General features: G+C 48.0%; 1 protein-coding gene across 2 annotated transcripts in view; it reads left to right on the top strand.

Moving 5' to 3' along the window:
- Positions 1-23,260, top strand: part of LOC139421667 (multidrug resistance-associated protein 1-like) — a 77,092-nt gene that overhangs the window by 37,151 nt on the left and 16,681 nt on the right. Inside the window, exons 17-27 of one of the 2 annotated variants that reach the window (XM_071172757.1) lie at positions 1,856-1,982; positions 2,335-2,511; positions 4,344-4,511; positions 7,459-7,636; positions 14,824-14,853; positions 20,131-20,182; positions 20,526-20,640; positions 20,997-21,204; positions 21,585-21,771; positions 22,021-22,144; positions 22,587-22,786. In XM_071172757.1, coding sequence (XP_071028858.1) covers positions 1,856-1,982; positions 2,335-2,511; positions 4,344-4,511; positions 7,459-7,636; positions 14,824-14,853; positions 20,131-20,182; positions 20,526-20,640; positions 20,997-21,204; positions 21,585-21,771; positions 22,021-22,144; positions 22,587-22,786 — 1,566 coding nt within the window. The remainder of the gene's footprint in view (positions 1-1,855; positions 1,983-2,334; positions 2,512-4,343; positions 4,512-7,458; positions 7,637-14,823; positions 14,854-20,130; positions 20,183-20,525; positions 20,641-20,996; positions 21,205-21,584; positions 21,772-22,020; positions 22,145-22,586; positions 22,787-23,260) is intronic. The other variant, XM_071172758.1, reaches the window with a different exon arrangement.

Here is a 23,260-nt window from a genome sequence, read left to right on the forward strand (position 1 = left end):
ATATTCTATTACTATAGTATACATACACACAGCTTACTGCATATTATATTACTATAGTATATATACACACAGCTTACTGCATATTATATTACTATAGTATACATACACACAGCTTACTGCATATTATATTACTATAGTATACATACACACAGCTTACTGCATATTATATTACTATAGTATACATACACACAGCTTACTGCATATTATATTACTATAGTATATATACACACAGCTTACTGCATATTCTATTACTATAGTATACATACACACAGCTTACTGCATATTATATTACTATAGTATATATACACACAGCTTACTGCATATTATATTACTATAGTATACATACACACAGCTTACTGCATATTCTATTACTATAGTATACATACACACAGCTTACTGCATATTCTATTACTATAGTATACATACACACAGCTTACTGCATATTCTATTACTATAGTATACATACACACAGCTTACTGCATATTCTATTACTATAGTATACATACACACAGCTTACTGCATATTCTATTACTATAGTATACATACACACAGCTTACTGCATATTCTATTACTATAGTATACATACACACAGCTTACTGCATATTCTATTACTATAGTATACATACACACAGCTTACTGCATATTATATTACTATAGTATACATACACACAGCTTACTGCATATTATATTACTATAGTATACATACACACAGCTTACTGCATATTATATTACTATAGTATACATACACACAGCTTACTGCATATTATATTACTATAGTATATATACACACAGCTTACTGCATATTCTATTACTATAGTATACATACACACAGCTTACTGCATATTATATTACTATAGTATACATACACACAGCTTACTGCATATTATATTACTATAGTATATATACACACAGCTTACTGCATATTCTATTACTATAGTATATATACACACAGCTTACTGCATATTCTATTACTATAGTATATATACACACAGCTTACTGCATATTCTATTACTATAGTATATATACACACAGCTTACTGCATATTATATTACTGTAGTATACATACACACAGCTTACTGCATATTCTATTACTATAGTATACATACACACAGCTTACTGCATATTATATTACTATAGTATACATACACACAGCTTACTGCATATTATATTACTATAGTGTATATATACACACAGCTTACTGCATATTATATTACTATAGTATACATACACACAGCTTACTGCATATTATATTACTATAGTGTATATATACACACAGCTTACTGCATATTATATTACTATAGTATACATACACACAGCTTACTGCATATTATATTACTATAGTATACATACACACAGCTTACTGCATATTATATTACTATAGTATACATACACACAGCTTACTGCATATTATATTACTATAGTATACATACACACAGCTTACTGCATATTATATTACTATAGTATACATACAGCTTACTGCATATTATATTACTATAGTATACATACACACAGCCTCTAACTCCTCTCTTGCTGTCTCGCTCTCCCTTTCTCGCTCTCCCTCGCTCCCTCTATCCCTCTCTCTCTCTCTCTCTCTGGCTTCCTCTGTCTCTGTCTCTCTCTCTCTCTCTCTGGCTTCCTCTGTCTCTGTCTCTCTCTCTCTCTCCTTCTCATTCTCTCTCTCTTTCTCTCTCTCTCTCTCTCCTCTTTCTCTCTCTCTCTCTCTCTCTCTCTCTCCTCTTTCTCTCTCTCTCTCTCTCTCTCTCTCTCTTTCTCTCTCTCTCTCCTTCTCTTTCTCTCTCTCTCCTTCTCTTTCTCTCTTTATTTCTCTCTTTCTCTTTCTCTCGTGTCTCTGCAGGTTGAGTGTACGTATCCCAGATGGGTCTCTGGTAGCTGTGGTGGGACACGTTGGCTCAGGGAAATCCTCTCTGCTCTCTGCTCTGCTGGGGGAGATGGAGAAACTAGAGGGATCTGTCTCTGTTAAGGTACATAAACACTTAAGGCTGACAACATAGAGAGAGAGATGTGATTGGGTGTTGTTGTTTTAAAGGAAACTCCTTCCATATCTCTATACTTTTGTACAGTCCAGGTGTGTAGCCAGGGAGACAGATAGTAGGGGTGTTGACAGAGGCTGGCCAAGGTGGGGCTCCAACGCACGTCAGCAGGGGCATGGGGTCCAGAGTCTGGAGCTAAGACACCAGACCACGGCATGATGTAGTTGGTTTTAACGTCAGCAGCTATGACTGTTGATGTTATGCCTCCCTCCCTCCCTCCCTCCCTCCCTCCCTCCCTCCCTCCCTCCCTCCCTCCACTATCTCTCTCTCCCTCTCTCTCCAGGGCTCTGTGGCCTATGTGCCTCAGCAGGCGTGGATCCAGAATGCCACGCTGAAAGACAACATAGTGTTTGGTCAGGAGAGGAAGGAGAGCTGGTACCACAGAGTGGTGGAGGCCTGCGCCCTGCTGCCAGACCTGGAGATCCTGCCTGCTGGAGACGGCACTGAGATCGGGGAGAAGGTGAGGATAGGAGGGGGTCTGGTGGGGGTTGGGGTTAGATCGGGGAGAAGGTGACAAGATGGGGTCTGGTGGGGGTTAGGGTTAGATTGGGGAGAAGGTGAGGACAGGAGGGGGTCTGGTGGGGGTTAGGGTTAGATCAGGAAGAAGGTGAGGACAGGAGGGGGTCTGGTGGGGGTTAGATCAGGGAGAAGGTGAGGACAGGAGGGGGTCTGGTGGGGGTTAGATTGGGGAGAAGGTGAGGACAGGAGGGGGTCTGGTGGGGGTTAGATCAGGGAGAAGGTGAGGACAGGAGGGGTCTGGTGGGGGTTAAGGTTAGATCAGGGAGAAGGTGAGGACAGGAGGGGGTCTGGTGGGGGTTAGATCGGGGAGAAGGTGAGAACAGGAGGGGGTCTGGTGGGGGTTGGGGTTAGATCGGGGAGAAGGTGACAAGATGGGGTCTGGTGGGGGTTAGGGTTAGATTAGGGAGAAGGTGAGGACAGGAGGGGGTCTGGTGGGGGTTAGGGTTATATCAGGAAGAAGGTGAGGACAGGAGGGGGTCTGGTGGGGGTTAGGGTTAGATCAGGGAGAAGGTGACAAGATGGGGTCTGGTGGGGGTTAGGGTTAGATTGGGGAGAAGGTGAGGACAGGAGGGGGTCTGGTGGGGGTTAGGGTTAGATCAGGAAGAAGGTGAGGACAGGAGGGGGTCTGGTGGGGGTTAGATCAGGGAGAAGGTGAGGACAGGAGGGGGTCTGGTGGGGGTTAGATTGGGGAGAAGGTGAGGACAGGAGGGGGTCTGGTGGGGGTTAGATCGGGGAGAAGGTGAGAACAGGAGGGGGTCTGGTGGGGGTTGGGGTTAGATCGGGGAGAAGGTGACAAGATGGGGTCTGGTGGGGGTTAGGGTTAGATTAGGGAGAAGGTGAGGACAGGAGGGGGTCTGGTGGGGGTTAGGGTTATATCAGGAAGAAGGTGAGGACAGGAGGGGGTCTGGTGGGGGTTAGGGTTAGATCAGGGAGAAGGTGAGGACAGGAGGGGGTCTGGTGGGGGTTAGATCAGGGAGAAAGTGAGGACAAGAGGGGGTCTGGTGGGGGTTAGGGTTAGATCAGGAAGAAGGTGAGGACAGGAGGGGGTCTGGTGGTGGTTAGGGTTAGATCAGGGAGAAGGTGAGGACAGGAGGGGGTCTGGTGGGGGTTAGATCAGGGAGAAGGCGAGGACAGGAGGGGGTCTGGTGGGGGTTAGATCGGGGAGAAGGTGAGGACAGGAGGGGGTCTGGTGGGGGTTAGATCAGTGAGAAGAGGGGGTCTGGTGGGGGTTAGGGTTAGATCAGGGAGAAGGTGAGGACAGGAGGGGGTCTGGTGGGGGTTAGGGTTAGATCAGGGAGAAGGTGAGGACAGGAGGGGGTTTGGTGGGGGTTAGGGTTAGATCAGGGAGAAGGTGAGGACAGGAGGGGTTCTGGTGGGGGTTAGATCAGGGAGAAGGTGAAGACAGGAGGGGGTCTGGTGGGGGTTAGATCAGGGAGAAGGTGAGGACAGGAGGGGGTCTGGTGGGGGTTAGATCAGGGAGAAGGTGAGGACAGGAGGGGGTCTGGTGGGGGTTAGGGTTAGATCAGGGAGAAGGTGAGGACAGGAGGGGGTCTGGTGGGGGTTAGGGTTAGATCAGGGAGAAGGTGAGGACAGGAGGGGGTTTGGTGGGGGTTAGGATTAGAACCCATGTCTGGTCTTGGGAGAATGTATCCTGCTGTACAGGTAGTGAATGGAGAACCCATGTCTGGTCTTGGGCGCTGGCAGTATTGATGGTTGTATTTTAACACGGGTGTCTTCCCTCCTCCTCCTCCTCTTCCCCCTCCTCCTCCTCAGGGTGTGAACCTGTCAGGGGGTCAGAAGCAGAGGGTCAGTCTGGCCAGGGCGGTCTACTGCGACTGTGCTGTCTATCTATTGGACGATCCTCTGTCGGCGGTTGACGCCCACGTGGGCAAACACATCTTCGAGAAGGTTGTCGGGCCCCAGGGAGTCCTCAAGGACAGGGTAAGAGGTCGTAACCCCAAAACAGAGGTCAGGGTTTATAATAGGGATGTGGTTTGGATTTGGTTTACAGTGTGACTCTCTGTGTGTGTGACTGATTTTTGTCTCTGTAGACTCGTGCTGGTGACACTGTGTGTGTCTTCCTTTATAGGACGTCACACACACGTTATGGGACGTCCTTGCTGGGGGCGGGTCTACTCGTTAGGGGCGGGTCTACTCGTTAGGGGCGGGACTACTCGTTAGGGGCGGGTCTACTCGTTAGGGGCGGGTCTACTCGTTAGGGGCGGGTCTACTCGTTAGGGGCGGGTCTACTCGTTAGGGGCTGGACTACTCGTTAGGGGCTGGACTACTCGTTAGGGGCGGGACTACTCGTTAGGGGCGGGTCTACTCGTTAGGGGCGTGTCTACTCGTTAGGGGCGGGTCTACGCGTTAGGGGCGGGTCTACTCGTTAGGACAGTGACCGTGTCTTCCTTCAGACACAGTCTAATCAGACCAGACCCAGCTGGTACCTGGTTCCTCTAGGTACCAGAACTAAACAGACCAGACCCAGCTGGTACCTGGTTCCTCTACAGTCAATGAACTAATCAGACCAGACCCAGCTGGTACCTGGTTCCTCTACAGTCTATGAACTAATCAGACCAGACCCAGCTGGTACCTGGTTCCTCTACAGTCAATGAACTAATCAGACCAGACCCAGCTGGTACCTGGTTCCTCTACAGTCAATGAACTAATCAGACCAGACCCAGCTGGTACCTGGTTCCTCTACAGTCTATGAACTAATCAGACCAGACCCAGCTGGTACCTGGTTCCTCTACAGTCAATGAACTAATCAGACCAGACCTAGCTGGTACCTGGTTCCTCTACAGTCTATGAACTAATCAGACCAGACCCAGCTGGTACCTGGTTCCTCTACAGTCTATGAACTAATCAGACCAGACCCAGCTGGTACCAGGTTCCTCTACAGTCAATGAACTAATCAGACCAGACCCAGCTGGTACCTGGTTCCTCTACAGTCAATGAACTAATCAGACCAGACCCAGCTGGTACCTGGTTCCTCTACAGTCAATGAACTAAACAGACCAGACCCAGCTGGTACCTGGTTCCTCTACAGTCAATGAACTAATCAGACCAGACCCAGCTGGTACCTGGTTCCTCTAGGTACCAGAACTAATCAGACCAGACCCAGCTAGTACCTGGTTCCTCTAGGTACCAGAACTAATCAGACCAGACCCAGCTGGTACCTGGTTCCTCTACAGTCAATGAACTAATCAGACCAGACCCAGCTGGTACCTGGTTCCTCTACAGTCAATGAACTAAACAGACCAGACCCAGCTGGTACCTGGTTCCTCTACAGTCAATGAACTAATCAGACCAGACCTAGCTGGTATCTGGTTCCTCTACAGTCTATGAACTAATCAGACCAGACCCAGCTGGTACCTGGTTCCTCTAGGTACCAGAACTAATCAGACCAGACCCAGCTGGTACCTGGTTCCTCTACAGTCAATGAACTAATCAGACCAGACCCAGCTGGTACCTGGTTCCTCTACAGTCTATGAACTAATCAGACCAGACCCAGCTGGTACCTGGTTCCTCTAGGTACCAGAACTAAACAGACCAGACCCAGCTGGTACCTGGTTCCTCTACAGTCTATGAACTAATCAGACCAGACCCAGCTGGTATCTGGTACATATTATACAGTCAATGAACTAATCAGACCAGACCCAGCTGGTACCTGGTTCCTCTACAGTCTATGAACTAATCAGACCAGACCCAGCTGGTACCTGGTTCCTCTACAGTCAATGAACTAATCAGACCAGACCCAGCTGGTACCTGGTTCCTCTACAGTCAATGAACTAATCAGACCAGACCCAGCTGGTACCTGGTTCCTCTACAGTCAATGAACTAAACAGACCAGACCCAGCTGGTACCTGGTTCCTCTACAGTCAATGAACTAATCAGACCAGACCCAGCTGGTACCTGGTTCCTCTACAGTCAATGAACTAATCAGACCAGACCCAGCTGGTACCTGGTTCCTCTAGGTACCAGAACTAATCAGACCAGACCCAGCTAGTACCTGGTTCCTCTAGGTACCAGAACTAATCAGACCAGACCCAGCTGGTACCTGGTTCCTCTACAGTCAATGAACTAATCAGACCAGACCCAGCTGGTACCTGGTTCCTCTACAGTCTATGAACTAATCAGACCAGACCCAGCTGGTACCTGGTTCCTCTACAGTCTATGAACTAATCAGACCAGACCCAGCTGGTACCTGGTTCCTCTAGGTACCAGAACTAATCAGACCAGACCCAGCTGGTACCTGGTTCCTCTACAGTCAATGAACTAAACAGACCAGACCCAGCTGGTACCTGGTTCCTCTACAGTCAATGAACTAATCAGAGCAGACCCAGCTGGTACCTGGTTCCTCTACAGTCAATGAACTAAACAGACCAGACCCAGCTGGTACCTGGTTCCTCTAGGTACCAGAACTAAACAGACCAGACCCAGCTGGTACCTGGTTCCTCTACAGTCAATGAACTAAGGTAAATGGTAAATGGCCTAAGTGAACTATCTTAATTTATCCACCATCTTTGAAATGGACTCAACCTCACAAATCCCCGGCCGTCCAGTCTTCAGTCAGCTGTTCATTCAAAATATACAGTATATGTACTGTATATACACTCAGTGTACAAAACATGGTCTTTCCATGACGTGGACTGACCAGATGAATCCAGGTGATCCCATATTGATGTCACCTGTTAAATCCACTTCAATCAGTGTAGATGAAGGGGAGGAGACCTGGTTAAAAGAGGATTTTTAAGCCTTGAGACAACTGAGACATGGATTGTGTCTGTGTACCATATCTATCAATTCAACTAAAATCCCTTAATATACTGGATCTATTTAACAAGCCCTACTCTGACCCTCTGTGTGTGTGTCTCTGTCTCCGTAGACTCGGGTCCTGGTGACCCACGGTCTGAGCTTCCTGCCCCAGGCAGATCTGATCCTGGTGATGGTGGAGGGAGAGATCACTGAGAGGGGCTCCTACCTGGAGCTGATGGCACGGGACGGGGCCTTCGCTGAGTTCCTCAGGACTTACGCCAACAAAGAGCAGGAAGATGACGAATCAGGTGACATATGTTATCTTCATCATCATCATCATCATCAGCTAGCTAGCGACATCTCTACACTATAATCTCTATAGTCATGTCGTCATCTCTATAACCACTATAGTCATGTCGTCATCTCTATAACCACTATAGTCATGTCGTCATCTCTATAACCACTATAGTCATGTCATCATCTCTATAACCACTATAGTCATGTCGTCATCTCTATAACCACTACAGTCATGTCGTCATCTCTATAACCACTATAGTCATGTCGTCATCTCTATAACCACTAGAGTCATGTCGTCATCTCTATAACCACTATAGTCATGTCGTCATCTCTATAACCACTATAGTCATGTCGTCATCTCTATAACCACTATAGTCATGTCGTCATCTCTATAACCACTATAGTCATGTCGTCATCTCTATAACCACTATAGTCATGTCGTCATCTCTATAACTACTATAGTCATGTCGTCATCTCTATAACCACTATAGTCATGTCATCATCTCTATAACCACTATAGTCATGTCATCATCTCTATAACCACTATAGTCATGTCATCATCTCTATAACCACTATAGTCATGTCGTCATCTCTATAACCACTATAGTCATGTCGTCATCTCTATAACCACTATAGTCATGTCGTCATCTCTATAACCACTATAGTCATGTCGTCATCTCTATAACCACTATAGTCATGTCGTCATCTCTATAACCACTATAGTCATGTCATCATCTCAGTTTTGTCCTCTATTTGAAAACATGTTGTTCCGTTGTTCCAGTTCATCACCAAGAGAAAGTCCCTCCCCTCCAGTTTAACACATTAGCACCGTCTCCCCTGCTTGTTGTCTGTACCAGTTTAACACATTAGCACCGTCTCCCCTGCTTGTTGTCCGTACCAGTTTAACACCACCACATTAGCACCGTCTCCCCTGCTTGTTGTCTGTACCAGTTTAACACCACCACATTAGCACCGTCTCCCCTGCTTGTTGTCTGTACCAGTTTAACACAGTAGCACCGTCTCCCCTGCTTGTTGTCTGTACCAGTTTACCACATTAGCACCGTCTCCCCTGCTTGTTGTCCGTACCAGTTTAACACATTAGCACCGTCTCCCCTGCTTGTTGTCCGTACCAGTTTAACACCACCACATTAGCACCGTCTCCCCTGCTTGTTGTCTGTACCAGTTTAACACATTAGCACCGTCTCCCCTGCTTGTTGTCTGTACCAGTTTACCACATTAGCACCGTCTCCCCTGCTTGTTGTCCGTACCAGTTTAACACATTAGCACCGTCTCCCCTGCTTGTTGTCTGTGTAACAGTACAAATTTATACCGTCCCCTCGCCCATACCCGGGCGCGAACTAGGGACCTTCTGCACACATCAACAGTCACCCTCGAAGCATCGTTACCCATCGCTCCACAAAAGCCGCGGCCCTTGCAGAGCAAGGGGAACTACTACTTCAAGGTCTCAGAGCAAGTGACGTCACTGATTGAAACGCTATTTAGCGCCCACGCTAACTAAGCTAGCCGTTTCACATCCGTTACACTCACCCCCCTTTTGACCTTCCTCCTTTTTCCGCAGCAACCAGTAATCCGGGTCAACAGCATCAATGTAACAGTACAAATTTAGACCGTCCCTCGCCCATACCCGGGCGCGAACTAGGGACCTTCTGCACACATCAACAGTCACCCTCGAAGCATCGTTACCCATCGCGCCACAAAAGCCGCGGCCCTTGCAGAGCAAGGGGAACTACTACTTCAAGGTCTCAGAGCAAGTGACGTCACTGATTGAAACGCTATTTAGCGCCCACGCTAACTAAGCTAGCCGTTTCACATCCGTTACATCTGTACCAGTTTAACACCACCACATTAGCACCGTCTCCCCTGCTTGTTGTCCGTACCAGTTTAACACATTAGCACCGTCTCCCCTGCTTGTTGTCCGTACCAGTTTAACACCACCACATTAGCACCGTCTCCCCTGCTTGTTGTCTGTACCAGTTTAACACATTAGCACCGTCTCCCCTGCTTGTTGTCCGTACCAGTTTAACACATTAGCACCGTCTCCCCTGCTTGTTGTCTGTACCAGTTTAACACATTAGCACCGTCTCCCCTGCTTGTTGTCTGTACCAGTTTAACACATTAGCACCGTCTCCCCTGCTTGTTGTCCGTACCAGTTTAACACCACCACATTAGCACCGTCTCCCCTGCTTGTTGTCTGTACCAGTTTAACACATTAGCACCGTCTCCCCTGCTTGTTGTCCGTACCAGTTTAACACATTAGCACCGTCTCCCCTGCTTGTTGTCTGTACCAGTTTAACACATTAGCACCGTCTCCCCTGCTTGTTGTCTGTACCAGTTTAACACATTAGCACCGTCTCCCCTGCTTGTTGTCCGTACCAGTTTAACACCACCACATTAGCACCGTCTCCCCTGCTTGTTGTCTGTACCAGTTTAACACATTAGCACCGTCTCCCCTGCTTGTTGTCTGTACCAGTTTAACACCACATTAGCACCGTCTCCCCTGCTTGTTGTCCGTACCAGTTTAACACATTAGCACCGTCTCCCCTGCTTGTTGTCCGTACCAGTTTAACACCACCACATTAGCACCGTCTCCCCTGCTTGTTGTCTGTACCAGTTTAACACATTAGCACCGTCTCCCCTGCTTGTTGTCTGTACCAGTTTAACACCACATTAGCACCGTCTCCCCTGCTTGTTGTCCGTACCAGTTTAACACCACCACATTAGCACCGTCTCCCCTGCTTGTTGTCTGTACCAGTTTAACACATTAGCACCGTCTCCCCTGCTTGTTGTCTGTACCAGTTTAACACCACCACATTAGCACCGTCTCCCCTGCTTGTTGTCTGTACCAGTTTAACACATTAGCACCGTCTCCCCTGCTTGTTGTCTGTACCAGTTTACCACATTAGCACCGTCTCCCCTGCTTGTTGTCCGTACCAGTTTACCACATTAGCACCGTCTCCCCTGCTTGTTGTCTGTACCAGTTTAACACCACCACATTAGCACCGTCTCCCCTGCTTGTTGTCCGTACCAGTTTAACACATTAGCACCGTCTCCCCTGCTTGTTGTCCGTACCAGTTTAACACCACCACATTAGCACCGTCTCCCCTGCTTGTTGTCTGTACCAGTTTAACACCACATTAGCACCGTCTCCCCTGCTTGTTGTCTGTACCAGTTTAACACATTAGCACCGTCTCCCCTGCTTGTTGTCCGTACCAGTTTAACACATTAGCACCGTCTCCCCTGCTTGTTGTCCGTACCAGTTTAACACCACCACATTAGCACCGTCTCCCCTGCTTGTTGTCTGTACCAGTTTAACACCACCACATTAGCACCGTCTCCCCTGCTTGTTGACCGTACCAGTTTAACACATTAGCACCGTCTCCCCTGCTTGTTGTCCGTACCAGTTTACCACCACCACATTAGCACCGTCTCCCCTGCTTGTTGTCCGTACCAGTTTACCACCACCACATTAGCACCGTCTCCCCTGCTTGTTGTCTGTACCAGTTTAACACATTAGCACCGTCTCCCCTGCTTGTTGTCCGTACCAGTTTAACACATTAGCACCGTCTCCCCTGCTTGTTGTCTGTACCAGTTTAACACATTAGCACCGTCTCCCCTGCTTGTTGTCTGTACCAGTTTAACACCACCACATTAGCACCGTCTCCCCTGCTTGTTGTCTGTACCAGTTTAACACATTAGCACCGTCTCCCCTGCTTGTTGTCTGAACCAGTTTACCACATTAGCACCGTCTCCCCTGCTTGTTGTCTGTACCAGTTTAACACATTAGCACCGTCTCCCCTGCTTGTTGTCTGTACCAGTTTAACACATTAGCACCGTCTCCCCTGCTTGTTGTCCGTACCAGTTTAACACATTAGCACCGTCTCCCCTGCTTGTTGTCTGTACCAGTTTAACACCACCACATTAGCACCGTCTCCCCTGCTTGTTGTCTGTACCAGTTTAACACCACCACATTAGCACCGTCTCCCCTGCTTGTTGTCTGTACCAGTTTACCACATTAGCACCGTCTCCCCTGCTTGTTGTCCGTACCAGTTTAACACATTAGCACCGTCTCCCCTGCTTGTTGTCTGTACCAGTTTACCACATTAGCACCGTCTCCCCTGCTTGTTGTCTGTACCAGTTTACCACATTAGCACCGTCTCCCCTGCTTGTTGTCTGTACCAGTTTACCACATTAGCACCGTCTCCCCTGCTTGTTGTCCGTACCAGTTTAACACATTAGCACCGTCTCCCCTGCTTGTTGTCCGTACCAGTTTAACACAGTAGCACCGTCTCCCCTGCTTGTTGTCCGTACCAGTTTAACACCACCACATTAGCACCGTCTCCCCTGCTTGTTGTCTGTACCAGTTTACCACATTAGCACCGTCTCCCCTGCTTGTTGTCCGTACCAGTTTACCACATTAGCACCGTCTCCCCTGCTTGTTGTCTGTACCAGTTTACCACATTAGCACCGTCTCCCCTGCTTGTTGTCTGTACCAGTTTACCACATTAGCACCGTCTCCCCTGCTTGTTGTCTGTACCAGTTTACCACATTAGCACCGTCTCCCCTGCTTGTTGTCCGTACCAGTTTAACACATTAGCACCGTCTCCCCTGCTTGTTGTCCGTACCAGTTTAACACAGTAGCACCGTCTCCCCTGCTTGTTGTCCGTACCAGTTTAACACCACCACATTAGCACCGTCTCCCCTGCTTGTTGTCTGTACCAGTTTACCACATTAGCACCGTCTCCCCTGCTTGTTGTCCGTACCAGTTTACCACATTAGCACCGTCTCCCCTGCTTGTTGTCCGTACCAGTTTAACACCACCACATTAGCACCGTCTCCCCTGCTTGTTGTCCGTACCAGTTTAACACAGTAGCACCGTCTCCCCTGCTTGTTGTCTGTTCCAGTTTAACACAGTAGCACCGTCTCCCCTGCTTGTTGTCCGTACCAGTTTAACACAGTAGCACCGTCTCCCCTGCTTGTTGTCCGTACCAGTTTAACACAGTAGCACCGTCTCCCCTGCTTGTTGTCCGTACCAGTTTAACACAGTAGCACCGTCTCCCCTGCTTGTTGTCCGTACCAGTTTAACACAGTAGCACCGTCTCCCCTGCTTGTTGTGTGTTCAGCGTTTTAAACTAGTCATATTACATAATGGTGTGTCTCTCTCCTTTCGTCAGGGTTGGGTAGGTTTCTTTATAAATGTAATCTGTTACAATTACCAGTTACCTGTCAAATTGTAATCAGTAATGTAATTTTTTGGGGGATTACTCAGTAACGATTACAGTAATGTAATCTGATTGCTTTCATTAGAAGAAGACCAAAATAATCCATCAAACACGTTTGGTGTGTCGACATAGTGGTCTCTGATTGGCGGTCATCATTTGATGTGTCTACATAGTGGTCTCTGATTGGTGGTCATCATTTGATGTGTCATCATTGTGTGTCAGTGGTTTCTGATTGGTGGTCTTCATTAGGTGTGTCATCATAATGTTTTCTGATTGGTGGTCATCATTTGGTGTGTCGACATAGTGGTCTCTGATTGGTGGTCATCATTTGGTGTGTCGACATAGTGGTCTCTGATTGGTGGTCATCATTATGTGTGTCATCATAGTGTTTTCTGATTGGTGGTCATCATTTGGTGTGTCATCATAGTGTTTTCTGATTGGTGGTCAGACTGTCTCAGGTGGAACAAACTCAAACTTGCACCTTTTTTTGAATGCTGAATTGAATGTCATTCAGAAAACCTAAAGGTGCCATAATGTATTGTTCTCACAAACATCCTGTCTAAATGTAGTAGTAAGCCAATAAGTAATTATCTAGTTTTTCAAAAGTATCTGTACTCTGATTACAATATGTTTGCTGGTAATGTAACTGAGTAGTTATTTTTTTTTGTAATCAGATTACATTTAATGTATTACATGTAATCAGTTACTTCCCAACCCTGCCTTTCACTATTGGCTTCTATGTAATGTATTACATGTAATCAGTTACTTCCCAACCCTGCCTTTCACTATTGGTTTCTATGTAATGTATTTTTACGTTTGTCTCTTTCTCATCTCTCTCTTCTCTCTCCTTCTACTTTCTCCTCTCACCTTCACTCTCTCCTTCTCTCTCTCTCTTTCTCTTTCTCTATCTCTATCTCTCTCTCTCTCTCTCTCTCTCTCTCTCTCTCTCTCTCTCTCTCTCTCCTTCGCTCTCTCTCTCTCTCTCTCTCCTTCGCTCTCTCTCTCTCTCTCTCTCTCCTTCGCTCTCTCTCTCTCCTTCGCTCTCTCTCTCTCTCTCTCTCTCTCTCCTTCGCTCTCTCTTTCTCTTTCTCTTTCTCTTTCTCTTTCTCTCTCTCTCTCTCTCTCTCTCTCTCTCTCTCTCTCTCTCTCTCTCTCTCTCTCTCTCTCTTCACTCTCTCCTTCACTCTCTCTCTCTCTCTCTCCTTCACTCTCTCTCTCTCTCCTTCACTCTCTCTCTCTCTCCTTCACTCTCTCTCTCTCTCTCTCTCTCTCCTTCTCTCTCTCTCTCTCCTTCACTATCTCTCTCTCTCTCTCTCTCTCTCTCTCTCTCTCTCTCTCTCTCTCTCTCTTTCTCTCTCTCTCTCTCTCTCTCTCTCTCTCTTCGCTCTCTCTCTCTCTCTCTCTCTCTCTCTCCTTCACTCTCTCTCTCTCTCTCCTTCACTCTCTCTCTCTCTCCTTCACTCTCTCTCTCTCTCTCTCTCCTTCTCTCTCTCTCTCTCCTTCACTATCTCTCTCTCTCTCTCTCTCTTTCTCTCTCTCTCTCTCTCTCTCTCTCTTTCTCTCTCTCTCTCTCTCTCTCTCTCTCTCCTTCGCTCTCTCTCTCTCTCTCTCTCTCTCTCTTTCGCTCTCTCGCTCTCTCTTTTGCTCTCTCTCTCTGTCCTCTCTCTCTCTCTTTCGCTCTCTCTCTCTCCTCTCTCTCTCTCCCTTCACTCTCTCTCTCTCTCTTTCGCTCTCTCTCTCTGTCCTCTCTCCTCTCTCTCTCTCCCTTCACTCTCTCTCTCTCTCCTTTGCTCTCCTTTGCTCTCTCTCTCGTGCTCTCTCTCTCTCTTGCTCTCCTTTGCTCTCTCTCTTGTGCTCTCTCGCTCTCCTTTGCTCTCTCTCTCATTCTCTCTCTTTCATTCTCTCTCCTTCTTTCTCTCTTTCTTTCATCCCCCTTTTTTGTCCTGTCTGCCATTCAGAAGAGGGGAGGGAGGAGGAGGATACTGAAGGTTTGATTGGTTGTCTGTCCCCCTAGGAGACTTGGGTTGTGTCCCAAATGGAACCATATTCACTATGTAGTGTACTTGTTTGGACCAGAGCCATATGAGTCCTATGTAGGGAATAGAGCGCCATCTGGGACACAGCCTTGGTTTAGTTAGTGTCTCTATCCTTATACAGGCTACCTCTCCTTGTCTCCTCCCTCTTTCCCTTAACAAACACTACTGATCTGGACTGGTAGCTTTGTTCCACCCTCCTGATCTGTTAGGAGAGCACAGGGGTCAGGATGGGGTCAGGCTACAGGACTGGTGTGGAGATAAAAAAAAATTGGTTTAGTTGGGTGGAATTCCAGGAATTATTTTCACATCAGTATCTCTGATTTCAGATTGTCACTCTGATCTGACGGTATGATGTCACTCTGATATGAGGTCACGAGGTCACTGGTATGAGGTCACGAGGTCACTGGTATGAGGTCACGAGGTCACTGATCTGAGGGTATGAGGTCACTCTGATCTGAGGGTTTGAGGTCACTCTGATATGATGGTATGAGGTCACGAGGTCACTGATCTAAGGGTATGAGGTCACTCTGATCTAAGGGTATGAGGTCACTCTGATCTGAGGCTATGAGACAAGGGTGGTAGGCCATGTAAAGGTCGTGTAAAGATGGCCCTGCAGTATGGACACACAGACAGCCTGGCTCATGCATGTGTTTGCATGTCAGCTACACTACAGCAGCACTCAGAGAAAACACAGGTCCTGCTGGTCCAAGCCCATGTTGTTTTCAACTCTACAACCTGACACTTTGTTGTTGAGTTAATGAGTGATGATGGGTGGGTTCTGGGCTAGATGGCTGGGAGGAGGGCTGATTGAGTGATGATGGATTGGATGGCTGGGAGGAGGGCTGATTGAGTGATGATGGGTGGGTTCTGGGCTAGATGGCTGGGAGGAGGGCTGATTGAGTGATGATGGATTGGATGGCTGGGAGGTGGGCTGATTGAGTGATGATGAGTGGGTTCTGGGCTAGATGGCTGGGAGGAGGGCTGATTGAGTGATGATGAGTGGGTTCTGGGCTAGATGGCTGGGAGGAGGGCTGATTGAGTGATGATGGCTAGATGGCTGGGAGGAGGGCTGAATGAGTGATGATGAGTGGGTTCTGGGCTAGATGGCTGGGAGGAGGGCTGATTGAGTGATGATGGATTGGATGGCTGGGAGGTGGGCTGATTGAGTGATGATGAGTGGGTTCTGGGCTAGATGGCTGGGAGGAGGGCTGATTGAGTGATGATGAGTGGGTTCTGGGCTAGATGGCTGGGAGGAGGGCTGATTGAGTGATGATGGATTGGATGGCTGGGAGGAGGGCTGAATGAGTGATGATGAGTGGGTTCTGGGCTAGATGGCTGGGAGGAGGGCTGATTGAGTGATGATGGATTGGATGGCTGGGAGGTGGGCTGATTGAGTGATGATGGCTGGATGGCTGGGAGGAGGGCTGAATGAGTGATTATGGGTGGGTTCTGGGCTGGATGGCTGGGAGGAAGGCTGATTGAGTGATGATGGGTGGGTTCTGGGCTAGATGGCTGGGAGGAGGGCTGATTGAGTGATGATGGATTGGATGGCTGGGAGGACGGCTGATTGAGTGATGATGGGTGGGTTCTGGCCTGGATGGCTGGGAGGAGGGCTGATTGAGTGATGATGGGTGGGTTCTGGGCTAGATGGCTGGGAGGAGGGCTGATTGAGTGATGATGTGTGGGTTCTGGCCTGGATGGCTGGGAGGAGGGCTGATTGAGTGATGATGGCTGGGTTCTGGGCTAGATGGCTGGGAGGAGGGCTGATTGAGTGATGATGGGTGGGTTCTGGGCTAGATGGCTGGGAGGAGGGCTGATTGAGTGATGATGGATTGGATGGCTGGGAGGAGGGCTGATTGAGTGATGATGGGTGGGTTCTGGGCTAGATGGCTGGGAGGAGGGCTGATTGAGTGATGATGGGTGGGTTCTGGCCTGGATGGCTGGGAGGAGGGCTGATTGAGTGATGATGGCTGGGTTCTGGGCTAGATGGCTGGGAGGAGGGCTGATTGAGTGATGATGGGTGGGTTCTGGGCTAGATGGCTGGGAGGAGGGCTGATTGAGTGATGATGGGTGGGTTCTGGGCTAGATGGCTGGGAGGAGGGCTGATTGAGTGATGATGGCTGGGTTCTGGCCTGGATGGCTGGGAGGAGGGCTGATTGAGTGATGATGTGTGGGTTCTGGGCTGGATGGCTGGGAGGAGGGCTGATTGAGTGATGATGGGGAAGGAACTGCATGAGATTCTGGCTGGTGTTGACACAATTTCATAGTTTGGGTGGACATGTTCTGATCACTTTGAATGGGTTTACAATGCGTGAAACCAGTTGAGTTATACAGCATCTTGTCAGGGGTTTGAAGACATAGAATCACTTTTTGACATGAGCATGAGGTGATGTTTAAAACCATTTAGTTGTGACAACACGGAGAGTTTATCTCACTGGTATCATTACAACATGATATCAGTGATGCTGGATGGACACCCTGATTGGTATCATTAGAACATGATATCAGTGATGCTGGATGGACACCCTGGTTGGTATCATTAGAACATGAAATCAGTGATGCTGGATGGATACCCTGGTTGGTATCATTATAACATGATATAAGTGATGCTGGATGGATACCCTGGTTGGTATCATTAGAACATGATATCAGTGATGCTGTATGGATTCCCTGGTTGGTATCATTACATGATATAAGTGATGCTGGATGGATACCCTGATTGGTATCATTATAACATGATATCTGTGATGTTGGATGGACACCCTGATTGGTATCATTATAACATGATATCAGTGATGCTGGATGGACACCCTGATTGGTATCATTATAACATGATATCAGTGATGCTGGATGGACACCCTGATTGGTATCATTAGAACATGATATCAGTGATGCTGGATGGACACCCTGATTGGTATCATTATAACATGATATCAGTGATGCTGAATGGACACCCTGGTTGGTATCGTTACTACATGATATCAGTGATGCTGAATGGACACCCTGGTTGGTATCATTATAACATGATATCAGTGATGCTGGATGGATACCCTGGTTGGTATCATTATAACATGATATCAGCGATGCTGGATGGATACCCTGGTTGGTATCATTATAACATGATATCAGCGATGCTGGATGGATACCCTGGTTGGTATCATTATAACATGTGTCACGAACCGGCTCAAAGCCCGTAACAAAGGGAGACAACGTGGAGATAAGGAGTAACAAAAGATATATTTATTAACTAAAGCAACTAAGGAAAATATACAATGATGTGTGTAATCAGTAATCAGTAGTGTAAGTGAGTTTTGCGTGCATGAATGTGATAATGCAGGGTGTTGAAAGGTGCCCAAACAAACAAACAAAAGACCACCAAGAACCACAACACAATCTACAAAGGTGTCTGCATGGAGAGAGTCTCCTCCATGAATGTGGAAGAGGTCTATTTATCCTGGGAGACACCTGGCCCAGGTGTTTCCCATGAAGCTGACGACCCTCCCAACTCCGCCCACCGGCATCCTAATAAGGAAACAAGAACAAAGACAGAATACAGCAGACAGAGTGGGAGGGGCGTCACACATGATATCAGTGATACTGGATGGATACCCTGGTTGGTATCATTATAACATGATATCAGTGATGCTGGTTGGATACCCTGGTTGCTATCATTTTAACATGACATCAGTGATACTGGATGGATACCCTGGTTGGTATCATTATAACATGATATCAGTGATACTGGATGGATACCCTGGTTGGTATCATTATAACATGATATCAGTGATGCTGGATGGATACCCTGGTTGGTATCATTATAACATGATATCAGTGATGCTGGTTGGATACCCTGGTTGCTATCATTTTAACATGATATCAGTGATGCTGGATGGATACCCTGGTTGGTATCATTATAACATGATATCAGTGATGCTGGATGGATACCCTGGTTGGTATCATTACAACATGGTATCAGTGATACTGGATGGATACCCTGGTTGGTATCATTACAACATGATATCAGTGATGCTGGTTGGATACCCTGGTTGGTATCATTATAACATGATATCAGTGATGCTGGTTGGATACCCTGGTTGCTATCATTTTAACATGATATCAGTGATGCTGGATGGATACCCTGGTTGGTATCATTATAACATGATATCAGTGATGCTGGTTGGATACCCTGGTTGGTATCATTATAACATGATATCAGTGATGCTGGATGGATACCCTGGTTGCTTATGATGTATTAAGCACAGCTCTGGGGTCAGGTTCTGTGTGCTTCCCAAAGGGCACCCTATTCCCTGTAAAGTGCACTGCTTTAGACCAGAGCCATGTATAGTGCACGACTTACCTATTCCCTATATAGTGCACTACTTTTCACCCGGGGCCCCATCATATCCCAATCAAAAGTAGTGCACTATTTAGGGAATAGGGTGCATTTGGGAAACATCCTTAGTAGGCTTGGGAGATATACCGCGTATACTGTATAAAGAAGTATTTCAGACATAGACTTCCTCGCTACGAGCCACTCCACTGTTTATACAACTCTTAAAGTTCAAGTTGAACTATAAGACATCTAAAGATGTGTTGAAATAAGTTCTCTCCAGTTCAGGACTCCAGCTCTGCGTTCGGTTTGCTAACTTAATAAGTAGCTGGATGTCAGGATGAAGCGTCTTGGTTACAGCAGAGATATTCAACCCCCCCCCTTCCTGGATTAAGATCCCTGGTGCCTAAATTGTTTTGTGCGTTTTTTGTGGGGGGGGGGGAAACGGCGCCCCCTTGTGTACACTTCCGGTAATACCATACACCTCGGTATGGTACAGAAACAGTATGACATTCAGGGGGGGGGGTTGGGTTGAACGCCAGAAGACACATTTCAGTTGAATGCATTCAGTTGTACAACGGACTAGGTATCTCCCCCTTTTCCCATCTGGATACTGCTCAACCCTGCTCCTTAGTTTCTATCCTAGTAGTTAAGGTTAGGATTGGGGTGTGGGGATCTGACCTGAGACCACTGCTAAGGGGGCAGGTGTTTCCCTGGAGCTGTTCTGACCCTGCTTTGTGTGGTGCTAATGCTGCTAGGGTTATTCTAGCTGTGTGTGTGTGTGCTTGTGCTTGTGTGTGAGAGAGAGAGAGTGTGTGTGTGTTTTGAGTCTAGAGTGTGTGATGTACTCCCTATAATCAGTGAAAGGTCTGACCAGGTCTCTTCTCTGGGATGTCTAGACTCTGCACCAAAGAGAGGACTGGAGAATGGACTTCCTGCTGCTGTGATTGGGTGAGTGAACACTCCACTCTGCTGAAATCCCTGGCTTTTACAGCTCACGCTAAACTCTACAAACATCTCAAATCTCTGGCACACTCTCTCTGTCTCTCTGTCTCTAGTCAGAACCATACCAGTACAACTCTCTCCGTCTCTGTCTCTCTCTGTCTCGCTCTCTCTCTCTGTCTCTCTCTGTCTCCCTCTCCCCTCTCTCTCTCTCTCTCTCTCTCTCTCTCTCTCTCTCTGTCTCTCTCTGTCTCTCTCTGTCTCCCTCTCCCCTCTCTCTCTCTCTCTCGCTCTCTCTCTCTCGCTCTCTCTCTCTCGCTCGCTCTCTCTCTCGCTCTCTCTCTGTCTCCAGTCAGAACCATACCAGTACATCAGCAGTGAGGACAGAAGGAGAGGTCCTGGGGAAGAAGGCCAAGAACGCTGAGGTGGGGAGAATCACAGAGGCTGACAAGGCCAACACCGGGCGGGTAAGAGACTGTGTGTGAGATCTTAAATTGACTATTAACAGTCAATGTAGTATACCAGAGCCTCAGAGCAACTGTCCATCTCTTACATTGAACCTCTTCTCTTGGTCTCTCTCGTTCTTTTCTTGGTCTCTTTCTCTTTCTCTCGCTCTCTGTCTTTCTCTCCTCTCTGTTCTTGGTCTCTTTCTCTCTCTCGCTCTCTGTCTCTCTCTTTTCTTGGTCTCTCTTTCTCTCTCGCTGTCTGTCTCTGTCTTTCTCTCCTCTCTGTTCTTGGTATCTCTCTCTCTCTCTGTCTCTGTCTTTCTCTCCTCTGTTCTTGGTATCTCTCTCTCTCTCTCTCTCCCCCCCCCCCCCTCTAGGTGAAGTTGTCAGTATTCTGGGAGTATATGAAGGCTATAGGGGTGGTGTTGTCCTGCGTCAGTATCTTCCTGTTCTTCAGTCACCACTTCGCCTCTCTCTTCTCTAACTACTGGCTCAGTCTGTGGACTGACGACCCAGTCGTCAACGGAACCCAGCCCAGCAGAGAGATGAGACTGGGGGTGTACGGAGCTCTGGGTGCCTCACAGGGTAAGGACGTTGGTGTGTGTTAATCTCTGTCTCTGTGGGTGGTACCCTGGTCTGTCTACAAGTCTTCATGTTCAACTCTCTCCCTTCCTCTCTCCCCTCTCTTCTCCCCAAACCCCCTTCCCCACTCTCTCCTCCCCTTCTCTGTCCCCTACTCCCCATAACCCCTTCCCCTTGCTCTCCTCTCCTCGCTCTTTCCCCTTCTCCTCATACCCCCTTCCCCTCTCTCTCACCATACCCCCCCGCTCCTCCCCCCCTCTCTCTCCCCTCATACCCCATTCCCCTCTCTCTCTCTCTTTCTCTCTCACCATACCCCCCCCCTCTCTCTCTCCCCTCATACCCCCTTCCCCCCTCTCTCTCCCCATACCCTCTCTCTCTCTCAGGCATAGCTGTGTTCTGCTACTCCATCTCTGTCTCTATCGGTGGTATATTAGCATCACGCTACCTCCACCAGTCCATGCTGTACAACGTACTGCGCTCCCCCATGTCCTTCTTCGAGCGGACCCCCAGCGGTAACCTGGTGAACCGTTTCTCCAAGGAGACAGACACCATTGACTCCATCATCCCAAGGTTTTTACGGAAAATATATAGATATATATTTGTACAGAAAATCCTTAAAATATTTATTTTTTAAGTTGTCGATTTTATTATGTCTGTATAACATTTTTGTGTATTGTGTATTTATGAAAATGTGAAATTGTCTGAAATTTGTGTCTCCTGCAGTTGATGCCATGTAATGCTGCCTTATAGAAGGAAATATTTCCGTATCGCCTGCTGTTGATGCCATGTAATGCTGCCTTATCTCTCCTCTCTCCCCAGTATCATTAAGATGTTCATGGGCTCCATGTTCAACGTAGTAGGATCCTGTGTGGTCATACTGATCGCTACTCCACTAGTGGCTATTATCATACCTCCTCTGGGGATACTCTACTTCTTTGTCCAGGTGGGTCGCTGAGGGGGGGGCGGGGTTAGAGAGATAGGGGGGGGGGGGGGGGAGAGAGGGGGGTTAGAGAGAGAGGGTTGTGAGAGGGGGGGAGGGAGAGAGAAAGAGGGGGGATGAGAGAGAGATCCCTCTCTCCCTACTCACTGTTATTTTATCTCCCTTCATGTCATCCCTCTATTTCATCCCTCCATGTCATCCCTCCATGTCATCCCTCCATGTCATCCCTCCATCACATCCCTCCATGTCATCCCTCCATGTCATCCCTCCATGTCATCCCTCCATGTCATCCCTCCATGTCATCCCTCCATCACATCTCTCCATGTCATCCCTCCATCACATCCCTCCATGTCATCCCTCCATCACATCCCTCCGTGTCATCCCTCCATGTCATCCCTCCGTGTCATCCCTCCGTGTCATCCCTCCGTGTCATCCCTCCCCACAGCGTTTCTACGTGGCGTCGTCTCGTCAGTTGAAGCGTCTGGAGTCTGTCAGTCGCTCCCCGGTCTACACACACTTCAACGAGACGTTGCTAGGCGCCAGCGTCATCCGAGCCTTTGGGGAGCAGGAACGCTTCATCAGGGAGAGTGACGGTCGAGTTGACCACAACCAGAAAGCATACTACCCCAGCATCGTAGCCAACCGGTGAGGAGCGCCGTCACACACACACACCTTAATTGGTTGAATCAATAAGTCATGTTGAGATATAAAATATTTTTACAACAAAATCCAAACTAATGAGTCCTGGTCAACGTTTATAGCAGGTACTATTAACATTCACCTGCGTCTGGAGTTTGTAGGGACCTGTACCGTAATGTCTCTAATATCTCTAGGTGGCTGGCGGTGCGTCTGGAGTTTGTAGGGAACGGTACCGTAATGTCTCTAATATCTCTAGGTGGCTGGCGGTGCGTCTGGAGTTTGTAGGGAACGGTACCGTAATGTCTCTAATATCTCTAGGTGGCTGGCGGTGCGTCTGGAGTTTGTAGGGAACGGTACCGTAATGTCTCTAATATCTCTGTGTGTTGTAGGTGGCTGGCGGTGCGTCTGGAGGGAACGGTACCGTAATGTCTCTAATATCTCTCTGTGTTGTAGGTGGCTGGCGGTGCGTCTGGAGTTTGT

This window comes from Oncorhynchus clarkii, chromosome 12, assembly GCF_045791955.1.
Source record: "Oncorhynchus clarkii lewisi isolate Uvic-CL-2024 chromosome 12, UVic_Ocla_1.0, whole genome shotgun sequence".
NCBI lineage: Eukaryota > Metazoa > Chordata > Actinopteri > Salmoniformes > Salmonidae > Oncorhynchus > Oncorhynchus clarkii.